The 14,530-nt window shown below is 45.6% G+C and overlaps 2 protein-coding genes across 2 annotated transcripts; both read right to left on the reverse strand.

Annotated features, from left to right (window-relative positions):
* Positions 1-10,721, reverse strand: LOC146753536 (obscurin-like protein 1). The gene is made up of 5 exons (XM_085529381.1): positions 10,690-10,721; positions 10,324-10,337; positions 4,657-4,923; positions 833-1,108; positions 1-89 (listed from the first exon to the last, which is right to left on the reverse strand). Exons 1-4 carry the CDS (start codon positions 10,719-10,721, stop codon positions 882-884), a joined length of 540 nt encoding a protein of 179 aa, XP_085385507.1. The 3' UTR covers positions 1-89; positions 833-881.
* LOC146753537 (rho GTPase-activating protein 32-like) lies at positions 10,664-14,112 on the reverse strand. Its single transcript, XM_085530603.1, has 6 exons — positions 14,033-14,112; positions 13,563-13,670; positions 13,158-13,297; positions 12,472-12,673; positions 11,965-12,110; positions 10,664-11,645 (listed from the first exon to the last, which is right to left on the reverse strand). Exons 1-6 carry the CDS (start codon positions 14,071-14,073, stop codon positions 11,224-11,226), a joined length of 1,059 nt encoding a protein of 352 aa, XP_085386729.1. The 5' UTR covers positions 14,074-14,112; the 3' UTR covers positions 10,664-11,223.
* Between the last annotated feature and the right edge of the window lie 418 nt (positions 14,113-14,530).

Consider the following 14,530-nt stretch of genomic DNA (forward strand, 5'->3'; position numbering starts at 1 on the left):
TCTCCTGGGCTTCCTCGCAGCTCAGCGTGGCATTTTGGGTCAGTACAGCTTCACCTCCTTGTCTACCTTGTCCTTGTTTGTAGACTCACCTTGGGAAATGATAGGCATATCATATCATATCATATCATATCATATCATATCATATCATATCATACCATATCATATCATACCATATCATATCATAAAGCTAAACGTTTTGCAGTCTAATAGCAGATTTGAACATGAGATTTAGAACACCTGCATGCACAGCTGAACCTCCCCCTTCTCTTTTTTTCTGCTCATGTCTCTCTACATTTCCAGTAAATCAGAAGGGAACGGCCCTCTAGAACAGGCTGCCCAAGGAGACTGTGGATGCTCCATCCCTGCAGGCATTCAAGGCCAGGCTGGATGTGGTTCTGGGCAGCCTGGGCTGCTGCTTGGCAACTCTGCACATAGGAGGGGGCTGGAACTGGATGAGCACTGTGGGCCTTTGCAACCCAGGTCATTTATGAGTCTGATTATTGGCATTATCCACCTCATTGTGTCATTCAAATTTTGTAACCAGATCTCTTCAAACACCTCCCCTTTTCTCACTCCTTGCATGCCTGGTGTGCTCTTGCACTGTAACCCTGCAGACATCAGCTGACTACAAGAGCTGCACAAGTTACCCTCCTTGCCTATGGTTTGTTGCAGGAATTCATTCCTGGATGGAAAAGCACATGTAGAAAAGTGTTGCTATGACACTAGTTGACCAAAATGTTTTGCACCAGAGGGGCGGCAAGTTGATCCTCCAAATGCAAGACACACCAAATGAAGCGTTCCTTTATCTCTGGGATTCCAAGCATTTTCTCACCTCTGACTTTCACTTGGAATGTTGCTTTGTCATCTTTTGTTTCACAGCTCTAGCTCCCTTGGTCTTTCAGGGTCACATTTTTGACCATGAGCTTGCGGTGCGTCCCCTGGGAGATGATGGTTGTCTTCTGGTCCTGCTTCACCTCTGTTTGATCTTTCTTCCATACAACAGCTCCGCTTGCAGCTGACACCTCACACACCAGCTCCAGGTCTTCAGAAGGACTGACTGATATTTCTGGAGTCATTTTGGGCTTGTTGACAACATTAATGGCTTCATCTGAAGAAAAAAAGAGAAAGTGGTTTACATCCTGACTCAGGCTTATTCAGCACAGCATGAAGATACAGTTAGAACTGATTGTAATGTCTCTGCTCATTACATTTGGGTGATCGAGTTTCACCTCCGGAGATACTCACATACAAACGTGTGCTTGATTCTCCTGTGTAAGGAAAGAGTAAGTTCTATGCAGACAGTTCTTATTTCTTTTAATCAATTCTGTATTCTGCACGTGTTCTTCTGAAGCTAAAATGAAGGCAGCTAAGTAACGTGTTTGCAATGCATGAACAAACCTATTCAACACCTTGTCTCTAAGCTAACAAGCAGCGTTTGAAGAGCACATCAGTATTTCATGCCCTTCATTCCATCCAGACAGAACCTGCCTGAGGAGCAAGCTGATGGCTGTCAGCTACAGGCAGACCTAGCTTAGCATTGCATTTCTTAGAGCAACAACTGTTGCTTTCAGTCACTGAATATACCAAGGCCAATTGCTATGCCAGGCACATTTATGGCATCAGTGAACAAATAATGCGTTAAAAATTGTAATAGACAGGAGCCATCTATTCTTTTAAAACTAGGTAACCAAAGAAGAACAGTCCCTCTAGAGTCAAGCTGTTAAGAACTAACAGCATCAATCAATATCACATAGATAGATTACTTCCCTGCCCTAAGACCATCTTGTGACCATTTGTTGCTCCTAATTAAGCCCTCTTGATGGCTTTTTTGTCTGAGCCATGTGACATTTTGTGATAGGAGTTACTGCTAGTGTTCCCTTCACCCTACACCAAAGTAGGAGGTATCCATTCTCAGGGAATCATGCAGGCTTCCTCTGGATTTGATGCTCAGAGACAGCCCCAGAACTTTTTAAATCTTAGCTTAGCTCTCATCCAATAATGTTCATCAAACAGTGCAACTTGTCCTTTGGGGATGCCTTTGTTCTGCATCCACCAGTTCCAACGGAGTCTTCTTGGCTTGTTTTAGATCAGTTTTTCAACAGATAAAGCCAGGGTCTTTGAATTACAAAGTGAAATTGCAGAATGCATGATTCTCAACCAAACAGAACGGGAGGTGGGATGCAGGGTGAATACCTGAGCCAACACCACCTGCAAGCAATCCTTCAATATCTTAGGAATCTCTAGCCATCCCAAATCCAGTGTTGGGCTTGATCTATCATCTCTGCTGAGTTTTTAGCCTGCTGATGGTGAGCATCTTGGTGGAGATGGGTGAGCAGTCGGACTAGAGGGTCTTAATCAACCTTAAGGATCCTCTGATCAGAGGAACTTGAATGTGCTGTTAAAGGTCACAAGAGCTGCACTGCAGCATGAGCATACACAGCAAAAGGCTTTCAGTAGAGCTTCGGTTCATAAATGAGGGCTGGGTTATGGAAAATAGGCTCAAGAAATAAACCAGAAAACAGATCTTAACGCCAGGTTCTGTGAATGCAGCCAGCTGAATTTCACAGATATTGAATTTCAATGACAATTTCTTGTGTTATTTTACCCTCCAGCTCCACCCTGAACAGGAACAGATCAGTGACAAGCATTACTCCTCCAGGCTTGACCTGACAGTGCTTTACTTGTACTATGAGCTAATGCCAGGAAGAGCAGGAAAAGAGTTTCATCCACGTGCCTTCTCCTTCCTTGGTAAAACCAGTGTGAAACTGCAGCCACGTCAGGCTGAAGGAGACGTCTCAGATGTCCTGCCTGGATGCAGGAGCTCACGTGTCAGAGGATGTCTGGCACGTCAAGTCTCATGGCAGTGCAGTGCATGACAAACTGCAACAACACTTTCCTGTGGGCTCCTTTGGGCACGAGGCCCAGCGGGTGACACACCTCTGGCTGCAGCTCTTCAGAGCCTCCCAGCAGCCACGTGATGCCCATGGGAGAGACACAGCTGACCCGCACAGCAGATGATTTACCAGCTAGCTCTGATTTACAGCAAGAGAAGATACAAGTGGTGATGCTGAATGGTGAAATACTGCGAGTGTGTGGCATAGGTATAAGATTTGTGAGCCTGAGGATGTTCAAAGTCAGGATGGACAGGGCTCAGAGCACCTGATGGAGCTGCGGTGCCCCTGTTCATTGCAAGGGAGTCCAACTAGCTGACCCTTAAGGGTCTCTTCCCTATCTATGAGATACACAAAAGCTGATTCTGCAGTAACCAAGCTACCAACAGCAGCTGTTTGTCTTACAGCTTGCCAACACAGATTTTAAAATAACAGCATTGATTACTCATTTGATAGTCACATTACAGTGCAAAGCACATGGAAACGTCCATCAGCTAATTCATTTAATTCTTTGGGCAGACCTGCCAGTATGAAATATTATGCTAACATGACAGAGAGAAGAAAAGCAAAATTAAGACTAGCTGACAAGCCGTGGCAGGAAGTTCTGCTCTCCATCAATTTAGTCCCATTATTCAATTCTGTTTGGAGATGTCTCCATGACTCTCTGGAGTTTGTTCTTTGAGAAGAAGCAATTAAGTAAGCTCTCCAATGCCAAAGTGCATGCACTACTCTAGGCCTTTCTTGTTTCTCCATGGATCAACAAGGGTGACAAGCCAGCAGAATATGATGAAGAGCCTCATCATGCAAACTCATGCATTTTATCCCCCTCACAGATGCACTGACAACTTACAGCATCATCCATTGAGACGTTGTGAATTTTCAGGATGTGTTTCTTCCCCACAATGTGCAGTTCATATTTTTCACTGGCCTTGAGCTCCTTCCCATCCTTCATCCACTCCACAGTAGCGCCTGTGTCTGAAAGCTCAGCCTGCAGTTTGGCTTCCTCACGCAGCCGAGCGGAGATCTTTTCTACATCTTTGCTCTTATTGGTAAATCTCACTGCAGCACCTGTCAGGAGCAAAGGCCTCGTTAGTTCAATTGATATCAGGCTAACATGGTCAATGTTTGCTGCAACATCTCTGAAAAAGTATCACCTTCTGTTCCTGCACTCATCATTGTGTCAGTGCTGAGCAATTCAAGATATTTCATTTGGTCTTCTTGCCGGATTTACTAAGTAAAAATCAACCAAACATCTCCTTCTACTGATTAAGAATGCTCTAAACATGCTTCTGCAGAGGTTTCCACCCAATGACAAACAGGTCCTCCCATCATGAATGTTTATATGTTCTATTTGGTCATGCAACGCTGACTGATAGAGATATTATTGGAATGATTGCTCCCCTACTTCTAAATTATTCCAGTGCAATCAGAAAGGCTGTCTGAACCTGGAGCTGAAAGTACTGCTCTATGGTGATGCAGTGGTAAACCTGCTGACTGAATGCACTGGCCAAGAGCTGTGAACTGCAGACATTCATCAGCTGGCATGAAGCAATCTGGTTCAGATACCAAGCAGCTGGGTAGATTGGCTTACCCTACACTCAGTGCTATCATGTTTAGGTCATTACCAGGACTCACGTCAGTCCATGGGATGCAATTTCAGGTATTTGGTACAGTCAGTGAATGCCTGCAGCCCCAGTTCTAATCATCAGATCACAGCAACTATGCCTTGACTATAAGAGGAAAGGAGAAGGATCAAAGCAAATACCTCTCACTCTCATCTTGGTGCTGACATCAACATTTTCGGCAACAAATTTCACTTCTGCTCCACCATCGTTCTTGGTGATGTTCTTTATGATTAGGCTGTGAGTAGTTTGGGTTCTCTTGATGATGCAGGTCTCGCTTTCCTGTAAGACTTTACCACTGAGGTACCAAGTGCTGCAACACATTGTTGTAAGATCAGTAGTAAACATGGCATCCCCTCCAGGTACAGCTTCACCAGTTGTTAGGGGGGATTTCACAACCAGGACTGGTCCTGAGGAAGAACATGTAATGCTCTTTAGATGCAAGTCTGGTATCTCATTTAGAGATGGAAGATTAAATCATGGGTACATTTCTACTTCTCCCTTTGCATGAGTGCTAGAAGAAGCACTTCTGTGCTTAAGATCTGTTACAGAATGTTCTGCCTCTTGCACATGTGAGATATCAAAAGATAAGGATATTCACGTCTCTCTCACAGAAACAGAACTTGTATCACTTTAGTGGTAGCTGGAGGTTGATAGGAGATAGGAGAACTAGGAATAAAGGAAAGCCTTTGGTGTGTTAATGCACTGCTATCCTTAAAGTCAAATGAAACATCTTTAGGGAACCAACACAGCTGCTCAGCACACACTGACCCATTTCCATTGGGGTTTTTGTGCTTACCAAGGTGCATGCTTCCTGGGAATTCCAGATACAGGCTCTGTCCATGCACATTGACTGCAGACACTCGGATCTGATCATCAGCCTCTTCAGACAGATTGCTCACCGTGAACTCTGGGACGGGGACATGAGACTCGTGGCACCTCACCCAGGTGAAGCCAGTTAGTTTATTGGGTTCCACAATGTAGCCATCGATTGGAATGGGGCGGTGCATCTTCGGAGGGGACCATGCTAGCGTCACTGAGGTTTCTGTTTTATTTTTCACCACGGGGTCAGCTGGGGGCTGGGTGGGAGGTTTTCTGGGAGCTGAACAGAAATAAATACAGAAATATTAGCATAAGGTCATGTAGGCTGGAAAAGACCTTCAAGATCAGCAGACTCAACTTTCAGCATGACCTACTGAGTCCCACCATTAACTACTGTGGTACCTGAGGACATACATGACAAGCTTATTCCTGCAGGTATTTGCATAGTGAATATATTCACCCTCTGGTTGCTTTGGAACATTTTAGAGGTTAAAATCCCATCAGACTTTTTCCACTGTGTTCAGCCACTGATACAGGCAGGAGGCTGGGAATTACCTGATGGGCTCTAGTGACAGACTACTGACACAGTAAAGGATTGATTTCATTTCATTTTGGCCATCAAAAAGTTTGGAGTCTGGTTTAAGTCATCCATCTAGACTCCAATTATAATCATATGGAGAACAGCGCATTCAGGAGAACTTATCCTAATAAACCTGAATGAAATCACAGAATCATAGGATCACGGGAGGGCTTGGGTTGGAAGAAACCTTCAAGATCATCCAGTTCTAAACACCCTGCCATGGGCTGGCTGCACACTAACCAGCTCAGGCTGCCCATCACCCATCCAACCTCGCCTTCAACACCAAGGACAGGCATCCACAGCTTCTCTGGGCAGCCTGAAATGGAAGCAATGAGCCACATGTTGAAGATACTCAAATATTCATGACTGTAGAGAGAGCCAAATACTCCATACATACTGCCTGCCTGGTCAATGGTATTAAAATGCCAACAACAGACTCATCCAGCTCATTGAAAATGGTGTGAACACAGCGTACAGGATTCTTCCAACAGCTAGTTAGATCTGCAAAGAGTAAAAATAGGAAATCTCAATGCCATACAATTTTCCCTCATAACATAAACAGACACATAACTGCTTTGGGGTGCACTGTTACCAGCCTGTCAGTTGTTGGTCAGTGCTAGATGCCAAAGGTCCCACTAACATAGCATGAAGCCGAAAGCTAGACGCTGGAATCAGATCTCCTGACCTTACCATCAGAAATTGAGATGTCATATTTTGCTCAGAGGTGCCTGCTTGTAGGAGGGACAGTTTCCGAGCTTTTTCTACTCCAGGATCCAGCTCAAGATTCAGAATTTAAACAGCAGTCAGAAATTAAACTGAGCTTTGTCACCTCCATCAAATAGAAGGAGTGGTTGGGTTCTACAGCTTTCCAAATAACTTAGAAACTGGTACAACAATCAGATGCCTACCTTTTCTTTTTTAACTTGTTAATACATAGAGCTTAATAGCATCAGAATGCCCCAAGCACTTCAGACAACACGACAGCTGTAAACCCTTCTTTAAGGATTCCTTTGTTTAACCACTGAGTAACTGTAATTCAGTGGTGCTGCTAGGAGAAGGGAAGTCCTAATCTTCCCAGATGGTGAATAGAGTTGATGTTCACATGCAGACTGGTGCTGCAGCACAGCCAGAAACCACTCATTTGGGAAACACAGCACCAAGAAAATAATGGGAATAGCTTCATAAAATCAGGCAGCTTCACCCAAATTTCATGTCAGGTCCATTATTCTTCCTATTTTCAGGAAGAAAGGTTTTCCCTTTTTCTTGTAGTTTTATTTTCTTTTCCTTTCATGCAAGCAGCTTTGTAGCTTACAAATTGTTTTCTAATCACCTCCTGGTGTAGACAAATCACACAGGTTTGACTTCATGTTTTACATAGTTAGCATTTTATATTTGTTCCAGTATGGAACTGTACAGTCATTGAATGGCCTGGGTTGAAAAGGATCTCAAAGATCATCCAGTTCCAACCCCCTGCTATGTGCAGGGTCGCCAACCACCAGACCAGGCTGCCCAGAGCCACAATCCAGCCTTTCCTCATAGGAGAGCTGCTCCAACCCTCTGATCATCACAGTGGCCCCTCCTCTGGACCCACCCCAACAGCACCACAACCTTATTGTCCACAGAAAGCATATAACCCTCATTCAATTGTTCTTCCACTCAGCTTAGAGCACTACTAAAACCAGCATCTTCACCTTAGCTCATCACACTGCTGCAGTTCCTTTTACAAGGATTTCACTGGCAAAAATGAAATCAAAGCCGTCACAAGGGATTTAGCACAATTACGTGTTACTGGCTACGAGAGCTGTCAGCACAGTCACCTGTCAGGCTTTGCTACTGTTCTCTTTATGTAGAAGCACAACAAGGTTCAGACACCTCACAGTGCAATTCTCACTTGGACTGTAAAGAAACAGGAGGCTTGAAAAGCAGCGTGTGGAAAACAAAGAAACAAGAATTAGAACAACAGTGGGGCCATGGCACTTGTAGGAATTGTTCTGCCTTTAACAGCAGAGCTTTTCAAGAAGTATGAGGGCATTCCAAACCAGACCAGTTTGGACAGATTAACAACTGCAAGTAGTGGCTTCCAAAATTCCAGACATGAAATCAAAGCTGGAAAAACTCTTCACATTTTCATCTCTCAATTTTTCGTACATTGTGCATTACAGTGCAAACAAGTCTTCATAAACAACTTGGAAGCTAAAGACAAGTCTGACAAAACAGACTGCACAAAAATGATGGATAATTAACAGAGCAAATTGCTCTTTCAAAAACAGAGTTTATGTCTTCTGGTCATAACACTTCAGAAGCCTCAGAGGCTTCTTCTCCTGTGTATATTTTCATTCATCTTAGATTTTGCTTTCATTCAATGTGACCTCACTATGCAAATATTGTCTAAGACCATGAGTATCACATAAATGTGCAGATCTCAAGCTGCTCACTTATCTAGTACCCTTGGCATGATGCTTTATTTTCCTCAGCTGATCATCTCGATTGTGCCTGTTGATTGTGCAACAACAGCCTGTTGGTCTCGATAACCTGTGAGAGGCTCTAACTTTGGCCAGGAAAAATCATTTGAGGACAAGTAATTCTCTTGGAATCAGTAAGGCAGTCTTCCCATTCTTTCTTACCAGCACCCATTTTACATGTTAATAAAGGATTCTGGAAATCAGTTTGAAGATCAAGAAACAATTCAGTTCAAGCATATGCAATCACAGGATTTGTACGTCACCTGCAAAAGTCATTTTATTCTATCCACAATCTCATCCTACATGCAGTTCCTTAGAGGGTTCCTTAGGCACACCAACCCCATGCTCCTATTGCAGACCCTTGCATAACACAGGTGATATACCTACAAGATTATCTACAGCTTAGACTATGAAAACAGGGAGTCTAGCTAGAGAAAATAATCTACCTGTGCTTCTGAGCAATCTGTTAACCACTCTCATACAGTTCAGGCCAATCCAAACAAGATGCAATGACATGTCAGCCACAGAAACAGCTTGATTTTAAGGAGTTTGTTTGGACAAGCCCCTGTTGCATACGGTGGTCAAACATGCATTACTTGGGGGCACATTGTATTTGATTTAACAGATACTCTTACCTTTGGCTTTGCACAGAGTCCAAAGTCTATCAGCTTCAAATTGTCAATCAGCAGATTTTCCCGGTGGATGAGAAAGCAGTCAGGAATGATTTCCACCCAAGTGCCCAAGGAAACATATTTGCTCTTCTCTTATTTCCTGCTGTGGACAGTGGTTCCCAGTCTACTCAAAGCTCGCTCGCTCTCGCTGTCTCAGAGATCTTCACTGACTGCTGGCAAGTTCCCATCTTCCAATATCCCAGGTGGGAAATACTAGCTTGTATCTGTTGGAAAGGACCTGGGGACTAGGAGGACAAGTGGTGAGAGACCACAGGCTGAATGCAAGCCAGCAGTGTGCTCTGACAGAAAAGAAGTACAACAAGATCATCAGCTGCATTAAAAAGCAGCACAACCAGACCAGGACAAGTCATTCCTGCTTCAACACTCACTGGACCACATCTACAATACTGTATCTGGTTTTTGGCCAGGAAGGATAACAACCTGAAACAAACTCTGTGGATGACATCCAGCCTGTGCAGGGGGCTGAAGCTCCCACTCAGAGAAGAGAAGCTGGGGAGAAAGATATTTGTTCAGAGTGCAGAGGAACCTCATGGCAGCTTCTCAATGCCTACGGGGTGGGGAGAGGGGGTGCGTATGAAGATTGACTGAGGCTCTGGCCAGCAGGTCACGATGGGATAGTGATATCCAATGGGCAAACATGTTGATGGCTTCAGTTCTTTATGGAATCAAATTCTGTTTTAGCATGAGGCAAGTCATCCTTAAGAGACCATAAAAGCAAGCGATGAAATCGCTAACTACTGTGACATACCAGGTACCACATCTGACTGCTGTGGAACAGAACAAGCACATATGGGACAGTACACAATTCAACATCAACTCAGCAATGACTGACATCACTCCCATAGAAATTCTGAAACAGAGCTGTGAAAACTGAATAGTAAAACATTCAGCATTTTCATTGGCATTTTGGTAAAGTTCCTGTAGTAATGTAACAATAATGTAATGTAATGTTATAATGTAATAACTTCCTCCATTTTACAGCCAGAGAATACTGCCCTCTGAACAACGAGGAACAAGATTTGTGGTGCTCTGTTAAACTTTTTCCAGCTCTACAGCATCTTTCAAAAGGCAATGGGACCAGTAGGCTGCATTCCTATGTACCATCCCACCTGCCCCCGTGTTCTTGAGAACTCCACAACTCCAACAGAAGATATTCTCATATTTAAATGCTTTTTCGCTTACCCCTAAAGTAACTTTCTCCATGATTTTTAGTGCAACTTTTTCACCAGTAAAATTAAGCTGCCCAAGTTTTACCTTTGCAAAACCACCTACAATTCAAAACACAGATGCTTAAAGTTGAGTATAGTATAGTATAGTATATATTGATATATATTAGTGAATTCTTCTCTAATATAATATTACAGGTCAAGCAGAGTACCTAGCATACACTGTGTGTAATGCTTTAATTAGAGGAAGAGGTAATCAGCACCATCAATTTCCAACTGGTCTCAAAAATCCAATTCCAAGTTTATACAAATGAAACCTGACTTAGAGAACCGACAAGAGCTGACAGTCTATTCTCAGATTAATTCTGGGGTGGTGAGACAGACTGTTAGGCGTGCTGTTTCTGTACAAAGATGACACTTACCCGTTCCAACTGTTTCATGGAATTCCTAGTACTTGAGAATTTCCTTGTAGTCGTTGACAAACATCCTGAATGTGAAAGAACTGAAGATCCTCCAAGCACGTGCAATGAGGAAGTGCCAGCAGTGTTCACAGCCTACTTAGGACATATTCTTAGAGGCAGAAGGGACACTCGTGGCAGATCCAGCAATGCTCATCTTCTCACCAACGTGCATCCCCCTCTCACCCAGCAACAACAAAACACAGTGCATGAAGCTGGCTTCACTTAGGTTAACAATATGGAACATCCCTCAGGGCTTTGTGCCACAGAGCAGTAGCAGGGCTGGACTACAGCTTGAGGAAGCAGTGGAAGCCTTTCCCTGTACGGTTACAGTGTCCGTGCACGCACCCCACAGCCAGAGCGTTGCAAGCTGAGCTGCCTTGATGTTTCTTGCACTCATCCCAATCTCTGCGAATGAAAACTCAGAATGCAGTCAAGGCATTGATTGAGCACGAGCGTGCCTTTATTCAATAGGAGAAGGGAGGGGTCGTGAGGTCTGGTGGAAAGAAGGGACTCATCCTCTTTTGTAATCATGACAGTGGCTCAGAGCTCGTGCTGTTGCCTGGAGCCTGGGACTGGTGGCCTGATTCTGCGCCCCCTTCCGAGATGCTCGGCTTCTCCTCTGCTATGCTGACCTGAGCCTGCATGGTGGTGTCGCTTTCGGGGCACTCGGGCTCTGCTTGGGCTGGGCTGTCCTGGAAAGGCTCTGGGTCACAATCCAGGCTGGTTCCTGAGTTGTCTGGCAGGCTCAGGTCAGCAGATTCATCAGGGATGGAATGAATAAGAACTTCAACGAGGATGACATTCTCCTTTTCATCGTTGCTGTCATATGAAACTGTGTCACTTGAACTGCCGCATCCTGTGCTTCCTAACAGCTCTATATTGATGGAAGCACAGGATGCGGCATCATCATATGCGCTGAGTCCTTGGGTTACAATAGGGCTGGAGTCACCTAGGAACGAGTAGATACACAGTGGTTAGTGTCGAACGTTCAGAAGATGAATCATGAAAGAGGTTCTTGACATGTGGCTATGTAGTGGTGGTGGGCAGAAGCAAATAGGCTTCTAGCAACAGTGTCACTGCCTTGAAAGTGATCCTCGTGCAGGCCCAGCTCTTGTGTTGACAAGAGACTCATTTGGGAAAGACAGGGGTCAACTGAAGATGTCAGGCACGGGCTCGAACGCCAGAAAAATATACAAGCCCACTGGAAGCATGAATTCTACCCATGTCGCTGACAAGCAGTGTTTTGAAAGCTGGATTTTCACCCTTACCTGCCAGGACCACGACTTCTGCTTCAGAGGGCTCCCTGGCGCTGCTCTGCAGTTGGTGTTCGGCCATATGGGATGGTCTGTGCACGCAGAAGCACGAACACCAACTGCAAGCTGCTGACTCTGCCCTCCTACTGGGAGAACTTGGTCTGGAGAGAGAAAACAGAGCATGCTGTCAGTCGTGGTGCAGGGCGAGGGACGAGCTGCACTGAGCCCTTGCCAATAGTTGCCTGTTCCTGGCAATGCCTGCTTTCTGTTGAAACACAGCTTAGAAACGTGCTCTGTTTCAAACAGCAGAGGACGCTTCCACTCCTACAGATCAGCCCTCAAGGCCTGCTAGCTAAATTCCTCTTAACCATGTCAAGCAAGGTGCGGAGCATGTGAGTTAAGGCTACACAGCAGGACAGGACAGGAGCTGGCAGGCTCATATATATGTAATGGACAAAAAATAAATCAATAAAACCCATGTGACCAATGAAGACAGGGGCTGGAAAGGGAAGTCCTCTTTACCTTTTAGATGGAAGATCAATGACTGTGTGGATGCTGCCCGGTACAGCTGCGGGGCCCTCATCCAGTTCTATCTCGCTGCTCCCTGTCGCAGTAGGAGAGCTGCTCTGGCCTCTCATCTGAGCCTGTGCCTCCTGCACAGTGAGCAGCTTGGTGCATGGAGGAGACACCCACACAGACTTGGGCCCAGGTAGAGAACTGTGCCCTGCAAGGGAAAACCACAGGTAAGACGGAGGATCAGAAAGCAGCAGCACAACCATCACAGTTATGCATTTCTCTGAGACTTGCATATCCAAGCCACTAGCAGAAGAGGAGCTCAAAATAACTGTGTGCCCAGAGGTATGCTTGTGGCAAAGGACACAGTCACAATTAAGACCAACTCACTATACTGAAACAGGCAAACAAAAACCCTAGAAAAACTAGGGGGCTGGGAACTCAGAAAGCTTTGCTGCCACAATTCAATCAAGCTTCACCTGCTTGCAAAACATCTTAATTACAGTGATGGTTTTCTCCAAGTAAAGTTTGGGTTTGGACACACTAAGGACCCAGCAACAGGGCACCATATTCTAATCTAAGCCCAGAAGCCTGCTGTCTCCTCAACAGCAAAAGCATTTGCAAAGGTCTTGGAGAAGTCCTGGATTGGATCAAGGTGACAGATCAAGATCAAGCTAATGGAGGAAGACGCTCACCCTCTCCCACGGCTGGTGTAGATTCTGAGCTGAAGAGGACGTCTGTGTGAGTTATGATGAATTCAACCAGAGCTGACTGCTTCTGCAGCTCCATGCAGGCAGCTTCATTACTGGCACAGGCAGACGGGCTCTGCTGGGATCTGAAGAGAAAGCAGATCTTACAAGTCATTTCCCCAAGATCATTTCCCCAAGTCTGAATTTCTGTAGCCAAAAACTGTCAAGTTGGGCTCTGGAGACTTTCGCAGTGGGCAAACAGCGATGCCACTGACGAAATTCTCCTGGATGATCAGGGACACAGCAGTCCCAGCTAAACAAGTGAGAAGAAACTGCCATCTAGAAATTGTGCCCCTGGGGTTGGGGGAAAACAGAACTAAGCATCATGTTGAAATGGAAAAAGAAGTTTACCTTAAGAGGTTTGGAGCCCACACAATCGCTAAGTTCTTAGCGTCCATGCTGGTGACTGAGCAGCTGCCTGCCAGAGATGCCAGGTGTTTCATTAAATATTGCAGAGTCCTGGAAAACAAGAGAGGCAGATGTTCAGCACCAAAAAGCAAGCCGTGCTGCAGTGCGCAAAACAAACATCACTTCATGCTGGTTGTTGTCATTGCTACCCTCCCTGAACATGAAGTACATAAAACGTTCCCAATGCCACCACGCTGCAGCACCAAGCCCTGCAAAGCACAGCCGCAGCCATCGGCTGCACCAACCGTGCCCCCGTGCCAAGGAACTGACCCAATCAATTGACCCAATGCAGCCTTCAGCCACTGCAGCGTGCACAGGCATGATGTTGCAGGTGTGAGACAACACCTGGAATCGCATCATCGCCCTCTGAAAGGCAGCAGGGCTGAGCTCAGCAGATCGAGCGCAGCACTGACCTGTAGTGAGGAGCGGGCAGCTGCTGGATGGCGTCCTTCATTCTCTGGACCCACTCCTCCTCTGCAGCACCAGCAGCGTCCTGGAAAAAGGCAGGAAGGGATTCAGACACCAGTCAGGCTGGAGAGCTGCCACAGGTTTGGGAAATGTGGGGACAGCGCGCTGGTGGTCAGCACTGATGCAGACTCGATGCCTTCCAAGAGGCATCAGGGGAACACAGCAGCACGCAGCCTGTGCCATCAAGGACAAGCAGTGCAAGCTATGGGGGGGTTTACTGCCTGATTGCACAGCGCAGCTCCTTGCAGCAGGCATTCGTCTCCAATTTGCTATTAACCCCATTCTACCAATAGCTGGGGAACAGGAAAGGAAAGGGAATACTCACAAGCATTGTGAATAGCTTAAATAAGCACCTCCTGGCACTACAAGTGCCATCAGTGAGAGGCAGGATGTGGCAAAGACATGCCTCATGGGGCTAACAGAAAGAAGACCTCAGAGCTGGG

Source organism: Coturnix japonica, chromosome Z (assembly GCF_054131305.1).
Source record: "Coturnix japonica strain WE chromosome Z, WE-NBRP24, whole genome shotgun sequence".
In the NCBI taxonomy this organism is placed as follows: Eukaryota; Metazoa; Chordata; class Aves; order Galliformes; family Phasianidae; genus Coturnix; species Coturnix japonica.